The 15842-nt window shown below is 40.8% G+C and overlaps 1 protein-coding gene across 1 annotated transcript in view; it reads left to right on the top strand.

The window, feature by feature from the left end:
- The window catches only part of COL9A1 (collagen type IX alpha 1 chain), a 71819-nt gene that overhangs the window by 49479 nt on the left and 6498 nt on the right, over nt 1-15842 (top strand). Inside the window, exons 26-33 of the mRNA XM_022590470.3 lie at nt 507-578; nt 1083-1118; nt 1797-1841; nt 3332-3364; nt 6426-6572; nt 6789-6843; nt 8287-8475; nt 14377-14454. Of these exons, the coding sequence (XP_022446178.2) occupies nt 507-578; nt 1083-1118; nt 1797-1841; nt 3332-3364; nt 6426-6572; nt 6789-6843; nt 8287-8475; nt 14377-14454 (655 nt within the window). The remainder of the gene's footprint in view (nt 1-506; nt 579-1082; nt 1119-1796; nt 1842-3331; nt 3365-6425; nt 6573-6788; nt 6844-8286; nt 8476-14376; nt 14455-15842) is intronic.

Raw genomic sequence — 15842 nt, 5'->3', positions numbered from 1 at the left:
CATCATCCTTACTTGACTTCTATTCCTATGTGAATGTGTGAAAATGTAAATGAGGAATTTCAAATTAAATCTAGGAGACCCTTAAAGGGTATTTTAATCAGTGTGGCTTGTAGCATTTATTCGAAAACTGGGAGAGATACAAAGTGCTACATTTGGCTCCTGGTTGTTCTTGGACTTGGAGAGCGAGTGCGTGAATGCCGCCCTTTTACTTCTCCAGCCTTGCTTGTTTACACAGCCAGCGAGGCGGGGACTCAGCTCAAAGAGCCCACTGTTGGGAAGGGGTGCTAGCCCTGGCACTGGGGACCTCAGAGGTGGGATGGAGTCCGGGGGGGGGACTGGGTCTCTTCTCCTGGGAGTTGGGAGAGTGACAAATTTGAGAAGCAGAGTTAAGCCAACACAGCACATTTATTCTAGACAGGAGTCCACACACCCAAGGTTGTGTCTGGCTTATGTGCTTTCAAAGTTGCGGTAGCAGTGGTTCTGGGGACTCTGTGTTTGCCTTTCAGGGTTCTCTCGGCAGACCTGGCTTCCCCGGCTTGCCTGGCCCCCCTGGACTTCCTGGAATGAAAGGTGACAGGGTAAGATACCTAGCTGTCCAGAAAGTTCCTTATTTGGAAGGGTGATTTCTACTATGTTGAGAAACCAAGGTCGCTTTTGGCCCAATGGAGAATTTTTCTAGAAATTACCATAGAGAGCTATCAAGAAAGATAAATTACTGAGAGTTGAGATTAAGAAACAAACAAAAAAATCTATTAATATAGTAATTTATCAGAAGGGAAAAATAAAAGCTGAGTAAAGTAAAAATTTCAGCTGTAATCACACATCCTATTTAGTTCTAAACTTCCAGTCCTACTAGTTACATTTTACATGGATGTGATTAGAGGGCACTTCAGGTTGCCAGTGACTTTTTTTGGACAACTGTCAGTTTCTCCAGGTCTGACCTGACTCTTGCTAGGTGGTGAGGTGATAGGGATTATTCATACTTGTTCCTATTCACCAGCCCAGTAAGGGGAGTTGGTTCGTTTGAAATTATATAGTTAAAAACCTCAAAACACTGAAAAAGTATATTTTATTCATTACAGGGCGTAGTTGGTGAACCTGGTCCAAAGGGTGAACAGGTAGGTGCCATGTGTGAAATGCAGCACTTAATGTGCCTTACCAGCAGGGGGCACTGGCTGACCTGCGGTGTGGGTAAAATGTGGAGGCTCAATGTACTTCATAGTGAGTGAAACGCAGGGTTTAATTTGGTCTGTAGCCTTATCTACCATTTTAATAAGCCGGAGCGAATGACGGCTCTGCCTTCAAGAATACACATTGTCCTTCCTTTGAAAAGAATGGCCCTGTCTCTCTTACGCAACAGATTGGTTTACTCCAGTCTGATGAGGCCTCCCATAGCCGCATCATAATGTTTTGTTTTTTCTTTACCAAGACCTTAGCAAATAAACAATGCATGTGAATTAGAGTTAGTCCTTGCCCTGGTGTTTTTTTGTTTGCTTGTTTGTTTTTTTCTCAACTCTAAGAACCCTTTTTAAGTATTACCTAATTATAAAATTGCTGACTATAGTCATTAATCCTTACCTTTAGCAGAAACTCAACTTCACCTTCTGGCTTTTCTCTGGGCTGTTTTCTGGGTTGGACAAGCCCCTGACAGCTAGATAGGAAAACCACTGAGATCATTTCATATTTCTGCATGATCTTGGGGGCACTGCAGGGACTTTTGAATACTTCTCAATGCTGACTGGTTAAAATTGAGCCAAGGAACTAAGAACTTAAAAAATGTGACTTTTAACTTTTAGGGTGCCTCTGGTGAAGAGGGAGAACTGGGAGAAAGGGGTGAACTGGTAAGACCCTTTTTTTTCCGGTTATTGATGGAGACTCACTGATTTTGGACTGTATTAGAAACATACGTACTTTTTCTTTTCTCTGACCTTGCTATCCTTGCTGACTTCTTTAAAGGTAATATGTTTCTTACATAAGCTAAAAAACAACCCCCGAGAATCACACCCAAGATCAAGTAAAGTGGAGGGGAAACACGGCAACATCGATAGACGTGGCCTTAAGTGTTGGGAGGACAAAGCGTTCCTTACGGAGGGCATGTTTTCTTGTGGTTTTCAATGTAGACATTCAAGGTGATTCTTACGTGGCTGTAGACAAGTCTATGAATAGTGCCCATCACGGAAACAAAATTAAAGCTTTATTATAGTTTGTATTATAGATTATTGTAGTTAGAGAGTTGAGGCTCCCGAGTTTGACTGCGGGTATTCTCCACGGCCTTTTGGAGTCTAAGACCCTCCAGAGAAGTGATTCCAGGTCCAGGGGAGCCTTCTGCTAAATCTCCAGGAAGGCGGGGAGGAGAGCAAGTCATCACCTCCACAGCACTGCTAGGTCTGCTGGCGCATCCTTTATGGTTATGACACAATGTAACAGGACCTCGTGTGGAAACTTATGATTGGTCCTTTGGGGGGTGTGTGCGTGACAGAATTCTCAGAAAACGGTTTCAGAGAGCTTTTAGTACAGGAGAAAATGCTGATAGTGTTTTATTCAGAGTTTTAGGATTTCAGTTAACATCTGAATGAGGCAAAGCTTCCTAACTATTAAGTAAATTAGAAAAAGGGGGATTTCAATTTTATTTTCTGTTGAAAGTGTTCATTTTATAAGCTAAGAGGATGTTTTATTTCTTAATTTATTTATTTTTAAATTTTTGTTTATTTATTTTTGGCCACACTGTGCAGCTTGTGGGATCTTAGCTCCCCTACGAGGGATCGAACCCGTGCCCCCTGTGTTGGAAGCGTGGAGTCTTAACCACTGGACCTCCAGGGAGGTCCTTAAGGGGATGTTTTAAGTCGTCCTGTTTTGTAGTGGACATGCACTGACGTGCTAAGATGAGCTGAATTCATACCTAGAACTAGTGGTGGGAGATAGTCAAGGTTTTTTTTTTAAGCATAAGAGCATGCATATTTGGTTTGATAGACTTTTGGGGATGAGTTTAAAAATATTGTTAGAGTTTCAGAAATGAAGTCATCTGGTTTAAATGTCTATTATGTTTTATAACAGCATGCTAGCTTAATGCCTTTTGACTTGCACATTTCAGTTCTCCACACCTAGCATTTTAAATCTGAATGCAGCCTTGGGGAGCTGTGATTCAACCCTATTATTTAACAGACAAGTTAGCCAAAGGCCGGGAGGGGACCAGAATCCAAATTGTGAATCTAATTTTTTTCTGTGGTGTCATGGTTCTGTTCATGGTTTTCTATTGAGTTTGGCAGCATGATAAGCTTTTTAGAGTTCTTAGTAAACATTGTTCTAATATAATTTTGTTTTATTGATTTAGGGAGATATAGGATTACCTGGCCCAAAGGGATCTGTAAGTATAATGAACAGTAACGGTATAAAAAATAAAAATATGAATAAAGCTATAGAAAATGCAATGCTCTGCTTTATGAAAGCATTCTAGAAAATTCAATTCTAAAAGGATTTACCTTTAGGGAAATTAACACCTACATTTATTCTCTAAGTAGTGGATTAGTCCAAAGAAAAAACCTCACAACTGTAAATGGAACTGCCTTTTGACCTAATCACTCTAAAGGAAGGGTTCTTTTTTCACATTAAAGTGGCTCACTGAATATACGTCGTAATTTCTTCCACAAATGGTTTATTTTATAAGAACCGACCTGTGCTTTGCAGTGACAAGAACATAAGTGAATTTCGTTGTCAGTCATAGCATTGCAAATATTTCAGCAATTTTCTTAATCTTCTGTGTGTTCTCGTTGGGGAAGTAAGATGTAGGCACGATACCTAAGAAAATACAGATAATTATTAGAGCGAGAAAATAACCATCTCATTCAATTTATCATTTTACAGAAACGAAACTGATGTCCTTAGAGATTAGATGTATTCAGAATTATAGAACCAATTAATAGCAAATCTAGAATGGCTTGCTAATTTGAAAGGAACGCACATCTAATAAAATAAGAAATTTAAGATAATACAAGCAGAAAGGAGGAAGCTCAGACTTCAATCTCAAGTGCATCTATCACCAGTTTCCATGAATCTCCAAGTCTTCTTGTTTCTGGAATCCCCGCCCCTGACTTCTCTCTGTCCTGGTCCAATGTGTTATCCTTGTGACAGCCAATGTCATCTAGATGAAAAGATAAAGCCCACTATCTATTCCTCCTCTGCTTAAAACCCTTTAAGAATAACATTTTATAGAATAATTCAGACTCTTAGCAAATGTATACAAAGCCTTCGATGAGCCTCACCAGCCTCATCTCCGACCTCTCTGGAACGTCGTCTGTCTGTGGTTCTTTTTGCTTGGCACATGCTGTTTAATGCCTCGTGGGCTTCTTCTAGTCCTAGACACTCTTTCTCTTTCCTTAGAATAGCACCTCCTACCTGAGCTTTAACCCCATCCTCAGCTCAGCTTTCTCCGGGAGGACCCATCCAGCCTTGGTTACAGTGCCCTGCCCTGGGCTCTTCACACAGCACTGAGATGGAAATTGTTACATTATATTATCTTACCTGTTTACATACTGCCTTTAAACACCATGTGACAGTCTCAAGCTTCAAATAACATCTTTATGCCTAAGAATCTTTGACAGAAGTCGTTTAGGATTGAGAACAATGTAAAGAGTAAACCTTGATAGAATTTGGTAATGGAAATCCTCCTTCACTGTCTAGAAATAATCAGTAATGTTCAAAGGTGAGAATTCAAGTTATAAAAGAAAAAAGTGGATGGACAATGCAGGTGTGAAAATGAGTTAATTTCATTTAAATTTGGATATAATACTAGGAATTAGCTCTTGATCCATCACCTCCCTTCCTACCCCTGTCTTTCCTGACATTACCCAAGTAATACAGATGAAATTGAAGTGTACCGTCCCAGAATCAGGGGACAGAGTTACTAACAGAAAAGCTTTTCCATTTCTCAGTGATTTCAGCAAGACAAAGCTGGTAAGCGGGTGAGGTCTGCACGCTGGTTTCTACATCAGCGTATCCCTCCTCAAGTGAGGAATTCTTTCCCAAAGACCCAGGGCCCTTGTGACGTCCTGGTCATGTTGGCCCTTGATCTCTTCATCAAAAATGCCCTGCTTCTTGTTCTAGCAAAATTTCAGATGTTGCCAGCAAGGTAATACACTCTGATTTGGCCTCCTTTTTCTTCCACCAGCTGTTTAGCGCATTCTGAATTCATTTTGGCTTCTCCTCCGGGTTTTTTTTAGAAGTTGCTATGGTCTTGCATACCCGTCACCCGACAGTTCCCCAACCTTTGTTCCATAACACGTGCTTAGCTTTCCCCCTTGACCCTGACTCTGGAAATCTTTTAAGCCATAATTTCTTCATAGAGGCAATTTTGACAGGTTGACTAAGGTGAATATCAATTTTTTTGTGTATAAAGCACACTCCGTGAACTTTCTTTAGATGTGTCTAGTGAAAGCCTTGCTTCATCACCTTTATTTCTTCAGTTTAAAACATTTGAGCTTTTTGAACAAGTTGGCTTTTCCTAGATAAATGTTGCATATGAAAAAGAAGCAGGATTGAGCTGCTTTATGAACATTCAGATCTTGAGCAGTGGTGTTCCCTCAATGTCTCCTGTGCATTTATCTTCTCGTTTTTATTCTGAAAACAGCAGTCCACTGAAACTACTTTGCCACAAATTCCACCAGAGGTAGTTTAAGAAAAAGTGAATTAATTTAGTCTCTCTTTAAAGCAGTTTTTGTAGATGAGGACTTTAAAGATACTTTTAGTGGTCTGCTTTCAGAAGAAAAATTTAATTGGTATATGCTTTCGTGCCAAGGAAATAATTAGTTTATTTTTAACATCTTTAATGTTTAGATTTTTAACTTCCTCAATACTTAGATAAACTATGGACTCACTTTTCTTGTTCTGGCATTTTAAATGCATTGATTTAGTTTTATGTTAGTATTTTATAATTCCTGGATACATCTGGCTTCTTCAAACTCTCCAAAGAATGTTATAAAGGCTAAATAACTTATGTTCTTGGAAATATCTTTATTTTATGCTTTCTATATTGGTGATATAGAAGGTGACATGTCTTGTGAACTCAGTGGCCTTTCTGTGGCCAGAAAAAGTTAACACGTTTTATTAAAAGTTAACGTGCTCTTAGAAGTGACTTAAAGTGTGAAGAATGTGGTTTTAAAATATATTCTTCCCATTAATATTTTGAAATAATAACTATACCCCAAAGAAAGATCTTTAAAACGTTTACTTGAACTGGAATTCTAAGAGATTGGAGAGCTGCTGTGTGGCATTACGTGTGTTTACCTTGAGGCTTTGTAAGCTCTGAGCAAACACGGCTTGGGAGACAGAACGTAAGTAAACCCACAATTTCACTGCAGCGCTTGTATTAACATGAAGCAGACGCATTCCTTGTGTCTAGCCTGGACTAACAGTGCGCCCCTGTGTTCCAGGCAGGTAGTCCTGGGGAGCCTGGCTTGAGGGGACCGGAAGGAAGCCGGGGGCTTCCTGGGGTGGAAGGACCACAAGGACCCCCTGGCCCGCGAGGCGTGCAGGGAGAACAGGGCGCCACCGGCCTGCCTGGGATCCAGGGCCCTCCCGTGAGTGCTGGGCAGCCCCTGGGGTTTCCCTTTGGAGACTCCATCCCAGGAGGGAGGGAGCGCGGGGGTAGGGCCAGACCTCAGCTCCTCAGCAGCATGGGGCCAGCTCTTCTGGTTCCAGCCACCTGTTTCCTTGCCCAGCCTGTCGGTTTACCATTGAACAATGTCCTCTTTGTGGTTCCGTGTACGAACTGGCTTTTGTCTTTTCTGTCCCAGGGCAGAGCACCCACCGATCAGCACATTAAGCAGGTTTGCATGCGAGTCATTCGAGGTAAATAAATCATCGCCGCTTGACGTTTTGTGTGCTTTAAAGGCGGGGGACTTTGAATACTAGTAATTTCACGTCTGTTCTGTACAATTTGTCGCCATGTGCAATAGCTTAGAGCCTCAAGGAAAAATAGTACCTTTCTGGGCTCGCCAGGATTTTTTTTTTTTTTTTTTTTTTGCCAATGTGGTTAATTTACAAGAAAGCATGCACACACACACACACACACACACACACACACACATAGATACAGACACCTTTTTTCCCCCCTTTGGAACACAAATTCTCAGGCTCTTTCCCCTCTTAATATCCTACCACTTGGTGTGTACCTGGCACTGACCTAGGCTCTCTCTATAGATTATATGAGAAGTAACTGGCAGACTTCTGCCCATAAGAAGCCTATGGTGATTGCTATTTTTTATTTGATTCTGGTTGGAACCAATTCTATCATGAAGAAGCACTCATCTTTTGTGTGTTCAGGAGATAGTATAATTTGTCTAGTAGAATCATAGAGTTTTTCAGAATGAAATGGTCCCCTCTATATTTGAAAACCAATATCGCAGACATCTTATCTTGAAAGGATATTTCCAGTTTAAACATTAAGTGTTGAGAAAATTATGACTTTATGTTAACTCTCACTTAAATAAGGCCAACTTAGGATACCTGCATTTGAACAATTTAAAAATCTTGTTGAGAAATGTGTTTCCAATTCATTTTCTCCTTCACACCCTAAATTAAAAAAAAAATCACACTAAAATATTTCCCCTATTTTAATGGGAAAATGTTTTGTTCTCCATGGTTTTGGTGGATGTTTCTTAATCTATTTAATGCTTCCTGAAAGAGCCTATACACAGTTATGAGTTTTTAAGACAGGCAGTGACCATTTCTAAGAAGCAGGCTTTCTTTAATGTCTGGTGTCTCTTCCAAGCGTGAAAAAACTTTTGAGAAGGAGAATTAATAGAAAGTCATGAATCCTCAGGGTATTTCATAATACTTAATATCTTCAAACTAAAAACGTGAGCCTAGGTCTCAAACGGTATCTCAGTACTAATTCTGGACAATGTCCTTGCATTTGAGAAGCTTCTGGGTGTCCACTTCTTCCTGTGTTGAGAAGCTCACTTTCTTTTCGTCCCGGGTTTTCAGGTAACCAGCCAGGTTCAGGTGACACACTCATCTCTTTGGACACCGCTCAGCCCTGAAGTTTAAGGTCTTTTATCCCCTCGTCTCAGAGCAGCAGGGTCCATCCAGGGAGGGCTGAACAAAGCAGCACCAGTGAAACCTCCTGGCAGAAAGCCCGTGGACAATGACCCAGCTTTATTCAGGCCTCACCAGCAGTTTTGAAGCTCTGGTGACACATTTAGAAAAAAGGCACTTGAAATAGTTCTTTTTTCGTTCGAATCACTTTCATATTTCTGACTCACCTGGACTGTTTTGTTTATTATCTTTTAGAGCATTTTGCTGAGATGGCTGCAAGTCTCAAGCGTCCGGACTCCGGAGCCTCGGGCCTCCCCGGGCGGCCTGGCCCCCCTGGTCCCCCAGGCCCCCCTGGAGAGAACGGTTTCCCAGGCCAGATGGGACTTCGAGGCCTCCCGGGCATGAAAGGCCCCCCCGGGGCTCTTGGTTTGAGGGGAGCGAAAGGTAAGGCATTTTGTCCATGTGGAACCAGGAACACACACTGGCTTTTTTTCAGATGGATTCACTTGTCCTAAAGTGCCAGGTATCTAGGAGACAAGAAGATGGATTGTTCTCTTTTACTGTGGTGATGGTAAAGATTAGAAAACTATCGTTTGATATTTTCTTGGCCTTGGTGTGTGACGACAGTAGACCCAATACTGGAATTAAGGTCCCTTGACTTTTGGTACCAATCTTTTACAGTTACACTGCTTTAATCATAGTTCAAGGTAAACTTTACAGGATCTGGTAAAGGATCTTTAAAGTTTTTTTTTTTGAGACCTTAATATCATTGTAGAACTCTTCTAAGATGGCAACTGGCCCTTGAATGTTATCTGTTACTTCAAGTAACAAAATTTGTTAGCAGGACATCAGAAAAATCACAGCATGCATCAAAGCCGCCTCCCTCTTCTTTTAAAGAGTGACGTTGGATATCAGTTTTGCTGTTTTTTTGTTTTTTTTTTTTCCGGCTCTGAGGTACAACTTTATTCCTTACTTAACATGTGAGAGGGTGTGAGGGAGTTTGTTTCTTCTCCTTTTATTTAAAGCAAGTTAAGCCCTGGAAACCAGTATTTTGTAGGCCAGCAGGATTGTGAGTGTGTTAGGTATTCTGCAGGATTTGCAGAAGAACTGGCTGCCTCTGATGGTGTTTGCTAGATGAGGTGAGTATGTCAGCATGGGGGCTGGTGGGCCTGGGATAATCGACAGAAGGGACTAAAAGTGCAGAGTTTCTGCATCATGATAAGTGACTGACAGCTCTCTGGGGAACTTCAGAAAAATGTGGCAACAAGAACAAGAGAGGGACTTTTGTTTTTTAGGCAGTGGTGCTCCAGTTAGGGATAAATATTATGGTGCTAACGGTCAGAGGTCAAACAAGATGCCTTTCGGGATCTGTAGATGAATGCCTGATGTGTTTGGTTCACGACACTCTCAGCTGGAACAGTGTTGTTAATTACGTTTTTTGTTTTTTTGGCATGTGCAGAGCTGCGTGTTAAAAAAAAAAAAAAAAAAAGAGCCCTAATTGGGGCCTCCTGTAAATCTGACACGATTTCCATGTTTTTGGAGGCTGGACAAAATCATATGGAGAGAGCTCCGAGTTCACCTTAAAGAGATCTGGACCTCTTCTCTGAAAGAACCCCTTAGCCATTCATTCATCTTGGTCCTGCTTTGAGCTTGCATTCAGGAATACATAGCGGAGGTGCTCTCCCTGTGGTCGGGCCCCGTTCGCTCCGTAAACCATTCTAGGGAACTCCTTGCTGTGGGCGGACTGCTGGCTGAGCTCGCCCTGTTGTGCCCCAGCCCACGGATAACTTCTCTGCCTTGGTGAGTTCACTGAAGTGAACTAAAGTACAACGGTTCCGAAAGAGTGGTCCCTGCAGCATCAACATCACCAGAGACCCCCTGAGTCAGCAACTCTGGAGAGGGGCCCGCAGTGGAAATGCACAAGTGTAGGGTGGTCCTTACCCTACAGGCAAGGTCCCGCCTTCCCAGGGAAGGACCACCTTGTAGGGCTAAGAGGATCACAGCCCTGTTTTCTCTGGCCAAAAGGAAGTCTCCATATTTGGGGCTGATCTTGACTTTGAGTTAGTAAGAGCCCGCTCCTGAAGTCCCATCTTATTTCCTAAGACAGGAAAATGTCTGTGTACTTGCTCCACCAGGAGAGCCTGCTGAGGGCTGCCTTCTCCAGCCTGGGCTCCACATGGGACTGACCCAAGGAGCTTTAAACACTGCTCACGTCTGGGTCCCGTGCCCAGAGATTTTGATTGACTTGGTCTAGGCCCCAGGCTTTGAAAATATTCCCCAGGTTATCTGAACAAGCAATCAGGGCTGAGAAGCTCTGGAAACAAAGGTGACATGATCTGGACACTTTCTGGGAAGCTGGGAATCACAGTGTGGAATTGTGTCTGGGTTGCGCTGGGTTGACTCCCGCAGTGAACCTTATTTTGAAGGGAAGAAAAATATATTCCTATATTTGGAACCTGAGAAATGTCTCTGGCACTAAGTTCATTCATCAAGCAGAGTTTGATGTTATAAGGGGCTTCCTCCTATTTTTTCTGTGGTGTTTATGACATAGCCTATAATCTAGAAGTGAGATAGTTCTTTTCTTTTTTCTAAAGAGCTTTCTCACCCCGCCCTCCTCCATACCTTTCTTGGCATTGGGTTCCTTTAAAGCAGCATCTCCTCTGAGTTCTACTTCTTAAGATTTGGGGTGTGGGCAGAAAGGAATAATCAGATTTTCTATTTCAGTTGCTGCTGTCATACATTTGGAGATGTATGGTTTTAGGTAATTGGACTTGACCTTTCTTGTCCACCACATACATTAGCAGCCCTACTTAGTAGAAAACACATAGTGTGCTACTACCCAAAGGTAGTAAAACAAATTTTCCTTGAGAATAAACACATCACCATTTGAAACTTAACTGTTCCACCAATCGGAGAAGAGACGTGTTTCATTGTCACCTGTTGCTTTTTTGTTTTCATGCTTAACAAAGAAGGGATGGTGGAAGCCTTGGTTTGCCATAGAGTTGCTCTGAGGGTCTTTTTCCAGAGAAATTCCTATGTAGATAAGTTTTATTAAAACAAATAAGTTTTACTAAAGCTTTTAATAGTTCAGGCTATGTCTTAATCAAATCACTGTTTTCTTCCTAAAAAGTTACTTTGAAAAACACAGTGGAACATTTTTAACAGGAGCTAGTAGAAAAAAGCCTCAGACCGTACTGAAAGCTTCCATCATGTCTGTGTATTTTTTGGTTTTCACCGACATGTTTTGCACACTTTTACACAAACACATTAGAGCTGTGTGTTCATTTCATGTGATGCTTGAGCAGAAACGCGAAAGGCACCTGACTGGCCCTGGGTCCACTTTACTTAGAATTAAGTCAGTCTTTCATGTCATAAATACTCTTTGTAAATGTTCGTGGTTTGTTTATTTTAATTCCCTTTGAGGAAGGCTGTGTGTATTTTTAGATCTTCTAGTGTGGGTCAAGCAGACGTGTCCCTGTGTTAACGAAGGCTGGGGAAAGTACGCTGGGCATATCTGAGACTCACCTTTTCTGTTATTAATCTGCTCACCTGGAGGTAGAGCATCAATTATAGCTTCCAAACAGCTGAAATTGAGAGCAATTTTGGAGCAATGAGAACTTCTCTAGTTTCCCCAACTCTGTTTTGAATCAAACTGCTTATTCTCTTCATACCTTATCCAAAGCTTATTTTACAAGCTTTTTATATGTCTTTTCTGACAATAGGCTAACAAAGGTGGACTTTAGTTCCCTGAGCCAGGTTTCCTATGTCTTGAAGGAAGACGTGACCAGTGTTTGAAGAAGTAGATTAACCCTGGGGGTAGCAGAGCTGACACACGACGGCCGCTGCAGGTTGCAGTGTGGCTCTGTCCCGGGGCTCGTCGAAAATGTGTTTTCCCATGACTGATCACCAAAAACCAGTTTCAAAGTTAAGACAGAGGTCTTTTTTTTAATTTGGAGAAAATGTTATTCTATGTATCATAAAATGCTGTTTATTACTGTCACCATGCTGTCTGTATTCCCTTTATTCTGCAGTATCCAAATATGCAGGCAATCCCATCCAATGAATTTTTACTTTCAGGTCTTGTACTTTTCAGTTCTAGAATTACCATTGTTTTCCTTAAGAGTTTTCATATCTCTCCGGAAATTTCACATCACTTCGCCCTTTATTTCCGTCTTTTCCTATACGTTTGGTAACATATATTGATATATAAAATAGTCCTTTTAAAGAGACCGCGGTCTTATTCCTTGCAAACAACATTTTGAAGTTGGTGCGGCTTCATGCTAGAGCGCGCTTAACTGTCACTATCGCTGTGAAAGTTGCATTTTAATTTATAATCTTCATCTCGTGTCTTCAGAAAATGTGGCACATTCTCACTGCCAGCCTCAAAAATTACGAGGTGACACATTTAAATTGCTAAGTTAACAAGAGAGCTTAAGCTGTTAGTTTTAAAAATGCTAATTGTCATATCTTCCTAATACAGTAAGGCCATACTGACGATGAGTGTAAGAAACAACTAGTTTATGTATGAGTTCAAGCTGAGCTGTACATCCTTTCACAGTATCTATAAAATTTAAATTGATTTCAAAATGTAGTTGATTCACCATAAAAATGTTCACATAAGGACATTCACAGCTAAAGTTAAAGTATGGTAACTTTTAAACATTCATGTCACAATTTGAGATTTTTGACTATTTGACAAATGCACAGATGGTTGTATAGATATTCTTCCTATTTTTGTTGTGCACTTGTGACTTTGTTTTTTAAATTGTAACAAACCTGTCGATATTCAATGAGGTTGGGCGAATATTTGGAAAAAGTGATTATGTATAGAATTTGTTGCAAAATGCTATTGCGTCTTGTAACAATGTAGTGAAATAATAATATACTACTGTACCAATGGGATAGTAGGACTGGTCTTGTACCAGAAGCGGCACACGTCATTTAGGACCAGTTAACTAAGGTATTAGGTCATCTTGTTAATGAGGCCAAGTTTCTAAGTTTGGTCTCTGCAGGGCCAGGATAATTCATGTAACTTTGTTCTGTGGCTGCCGAATCCCCGAATTCAATCAACTGTCTTGCAAACACACATGGTTGGTTGCAATCCAAAGTACATTCCCTATAAATAATGAGAAGTGAAATGGAGGCACTGATGACAACACACTTTAAATTTTGCAACTTCATTAATTTATTTTTGGTGATACTAAATTTACATTGTTCAAGAAATTAAAATGTCTAAAAAGATATTTAGTGAAGAGTGTCTCTCCCACCCCTGTCTCCCATCTGTCTGGTTTCCTTTATCCTTCTCATTAGGGAATCTCTATTATTAGTTTCCTACATACCCTTACCAGTGATGCTATAAAGGATCTATGAATATATTTATTTTCCCTACATCCTTTTAACAACAAATCATGCTGTCCATTAGTAAGTGATCTGGGCCTTGCTTTTTTCACTTAACAATATCTTGGGGATCATTTCAAAGACCTTTCTGGTTCTTCTTCACCTGTGCATAGTATTCTGCTCTGTGGAAGTACCATAGTGTATTTAACCCCTTTAATGGATATTTAGATCGTTTTCAATCTTCTGTTCAATTTTTTTTCATGTTGGATTTGCATATTTCTGATTAAACTTATTCCTAGTTATTTAGTAAGTTAGTTGCTGTTACAGATGGGATCTGTTTTCATGTTGGATCTGCATATTTCTGATTAAACTTATTTTCCTAGTTATTTGATAATTTAGTTGCTATTACAAGTGGGATCTTTGTTCACTACATCTTATCACTGATTGTTGTTTGTATATATGAAAATGATTGATTTCCATGTATTTCGTACCTTGCTACTTTACTGAATTCTTTTATTGCTTTTAGTAGATTTTGAGTTGATTTTCTAGGGTTTAAGATAAGCAGTCATATCATCTGAAACTAGGGATGGCTCAAACCAAATAATAAATAATAATGATAAAGTGGGCATCTTTGTAATGTTCTGACTATAATGAAGCTGCTCTGTGTTTCTCGTTAAGCATTATGCCAGCTTCAGTGCTGAGATAGATATACTCTATCATGTTAAGGAAATAGTCTGAGTCTTATTTTATTGACTGTTGTATCAGGGATGCATGTTTAATTGTCAAATATCTTTCCAGCATCTACAGATATGATCATTTGATTTTTTTCCCTCTTAGATCTCAATATAATTAACTTGATTTTTGCCTTGCTACATACTTACTACGACCTACATTGTGGCAACTTCCTACTTTTTGGTTTCTGAATGTAGGCTTTGCTTTAAGTTTAAAAATATGGAACTTTATTTTTATAGACATATAGAAAAATAACATTTCTCTAATGAAACGCAGGTGACATGGGGGAAAGAGGTGATCGTGGCCCCCCAGGAAGAGGTCCCAAAGGTTTGCCCGGGACTTCAGGTCTCCCAGGTAAGAATAAACAGGATGAGGTGGGAACTTGGCAGCCAGTGGGTGGTCTGAATTGGATCACATTTTAAAGAACTGCTCTTTGTTTACCTCTGTTTATCATGTGATGTGCAGTGACGGCTGGCGTGGATCTTTCAGAACCAACTTTAATGAGGAGTTAAATAGTCTGTAAATCACGTCTGTATTCTTTGAGAGAAAATACATGTCAGGGCTTGAAATATTACTTTCTTTTTTTTTTTACATCTTTATTAGAGTATAATTGCTTTACAATGGTGTGTTAGTTTCTGCTTTATAACAAAGTGAATCAGTTATACCTATACATATGTTCCCATATCTCTTCCCTCTTGCGTCTCCCTCCCTGAAATATTACTTTCTTGAATAAGTACTTTAAAAAATAGTGTCAAGGTCCAACCACAATGCACTCATTATAAAATTCTGAATGAATGGGGTCCTGTCCACTTCTAGCCCAGTTGAGAGTTCCCTCTTCTTTTCCTTTAAACCAAAAAGTCAGAGCAGCAGGAAAACGAGTCCACGTCTTCAGCTATTCGTGACGCATGGGGAGTAACTGACATCTTATTCTAAAAGCTTCTCCTTCAAACATCCAGACCCTCCAGAGGCCCACATCCCCAAATAAATAAACCTGAAACATTCCTACTCACGAAAGTCATGCCCAAGGACGCATCCCAGCTGGGTCGACCGAGGTGACAAAGAGGCCTCTGTGTGAGAGCCCGGGTCCTCTCACTGGCCGTCTGTTCTCTTTACACACTGGCTACTCTGTGGCCAGAGTCCAGGCTGCTGCACGTTGGGAATGACTGCCAGGTCCAACCACAGAAGCAGCCTCGCGGGCCGAAAGCCAGTTCAGTTGAAGAGCATGAATGGCCTGCAGTCTCCCAGCAAATGCTCTGATCACTGCTGGGCCAGGGCTCAGGAAGGGCCCCAAAGCTCTGGGGACACCAGTCCAGGGAGGGGGGCTTGTGCAGGGGGGTGCCCCACACTCCCACAGTGGATTTGGAAAACTTCGTTGAGGGAAATCTAGCAAAAGAAATGATCATTTTCTAATTCTGCCGGAGGCTTACATAGCCGATTGTGGCTATAATTGCAGCCTGAAGCATCATTGCTTTCTAATTATCCATTGCATTGCTCCTGGGTTTGGCTTTCTCATTTAAAAGAATTTTTAAAAAATGCATTTGGAGATAGCTCAAACACTGCCTTTCTAAAACGGTGATTCACGGGCTGTCGAGATGTTTTCACAAACTGATGAATTTTTGTGATTGGAAAAGGAAGCCTTTATGATTGGAAAAGGACAGAAAACCTGGTTGGAGTTCAGTGGGACCCAGACAAGAAGATTTTAGTAAACAATAAAGTCTGGATTCATTGATGGATGTTTAGAA

This window comes from Delphinapterus leucas, chromosome 12, assembly GCF_059928025.1.
Source record: "Delphinapterus leucas isolate spDelLeu-1000000601 "Yukka" chromosome 12, BTC_Dleu_Yukka2, whole genome shotgun sequence".
Taxonomy (NCBI): domain Eukaryota; kingdom Metazoa; phylum Chordata; class Mammalia; order Artiodactyla; family Monodontidae; genus Delphinapterus; species Delphinapterus leucas.
This window is presented reverse-complemented; position numbering and strand designations above follow the sequence as displayed.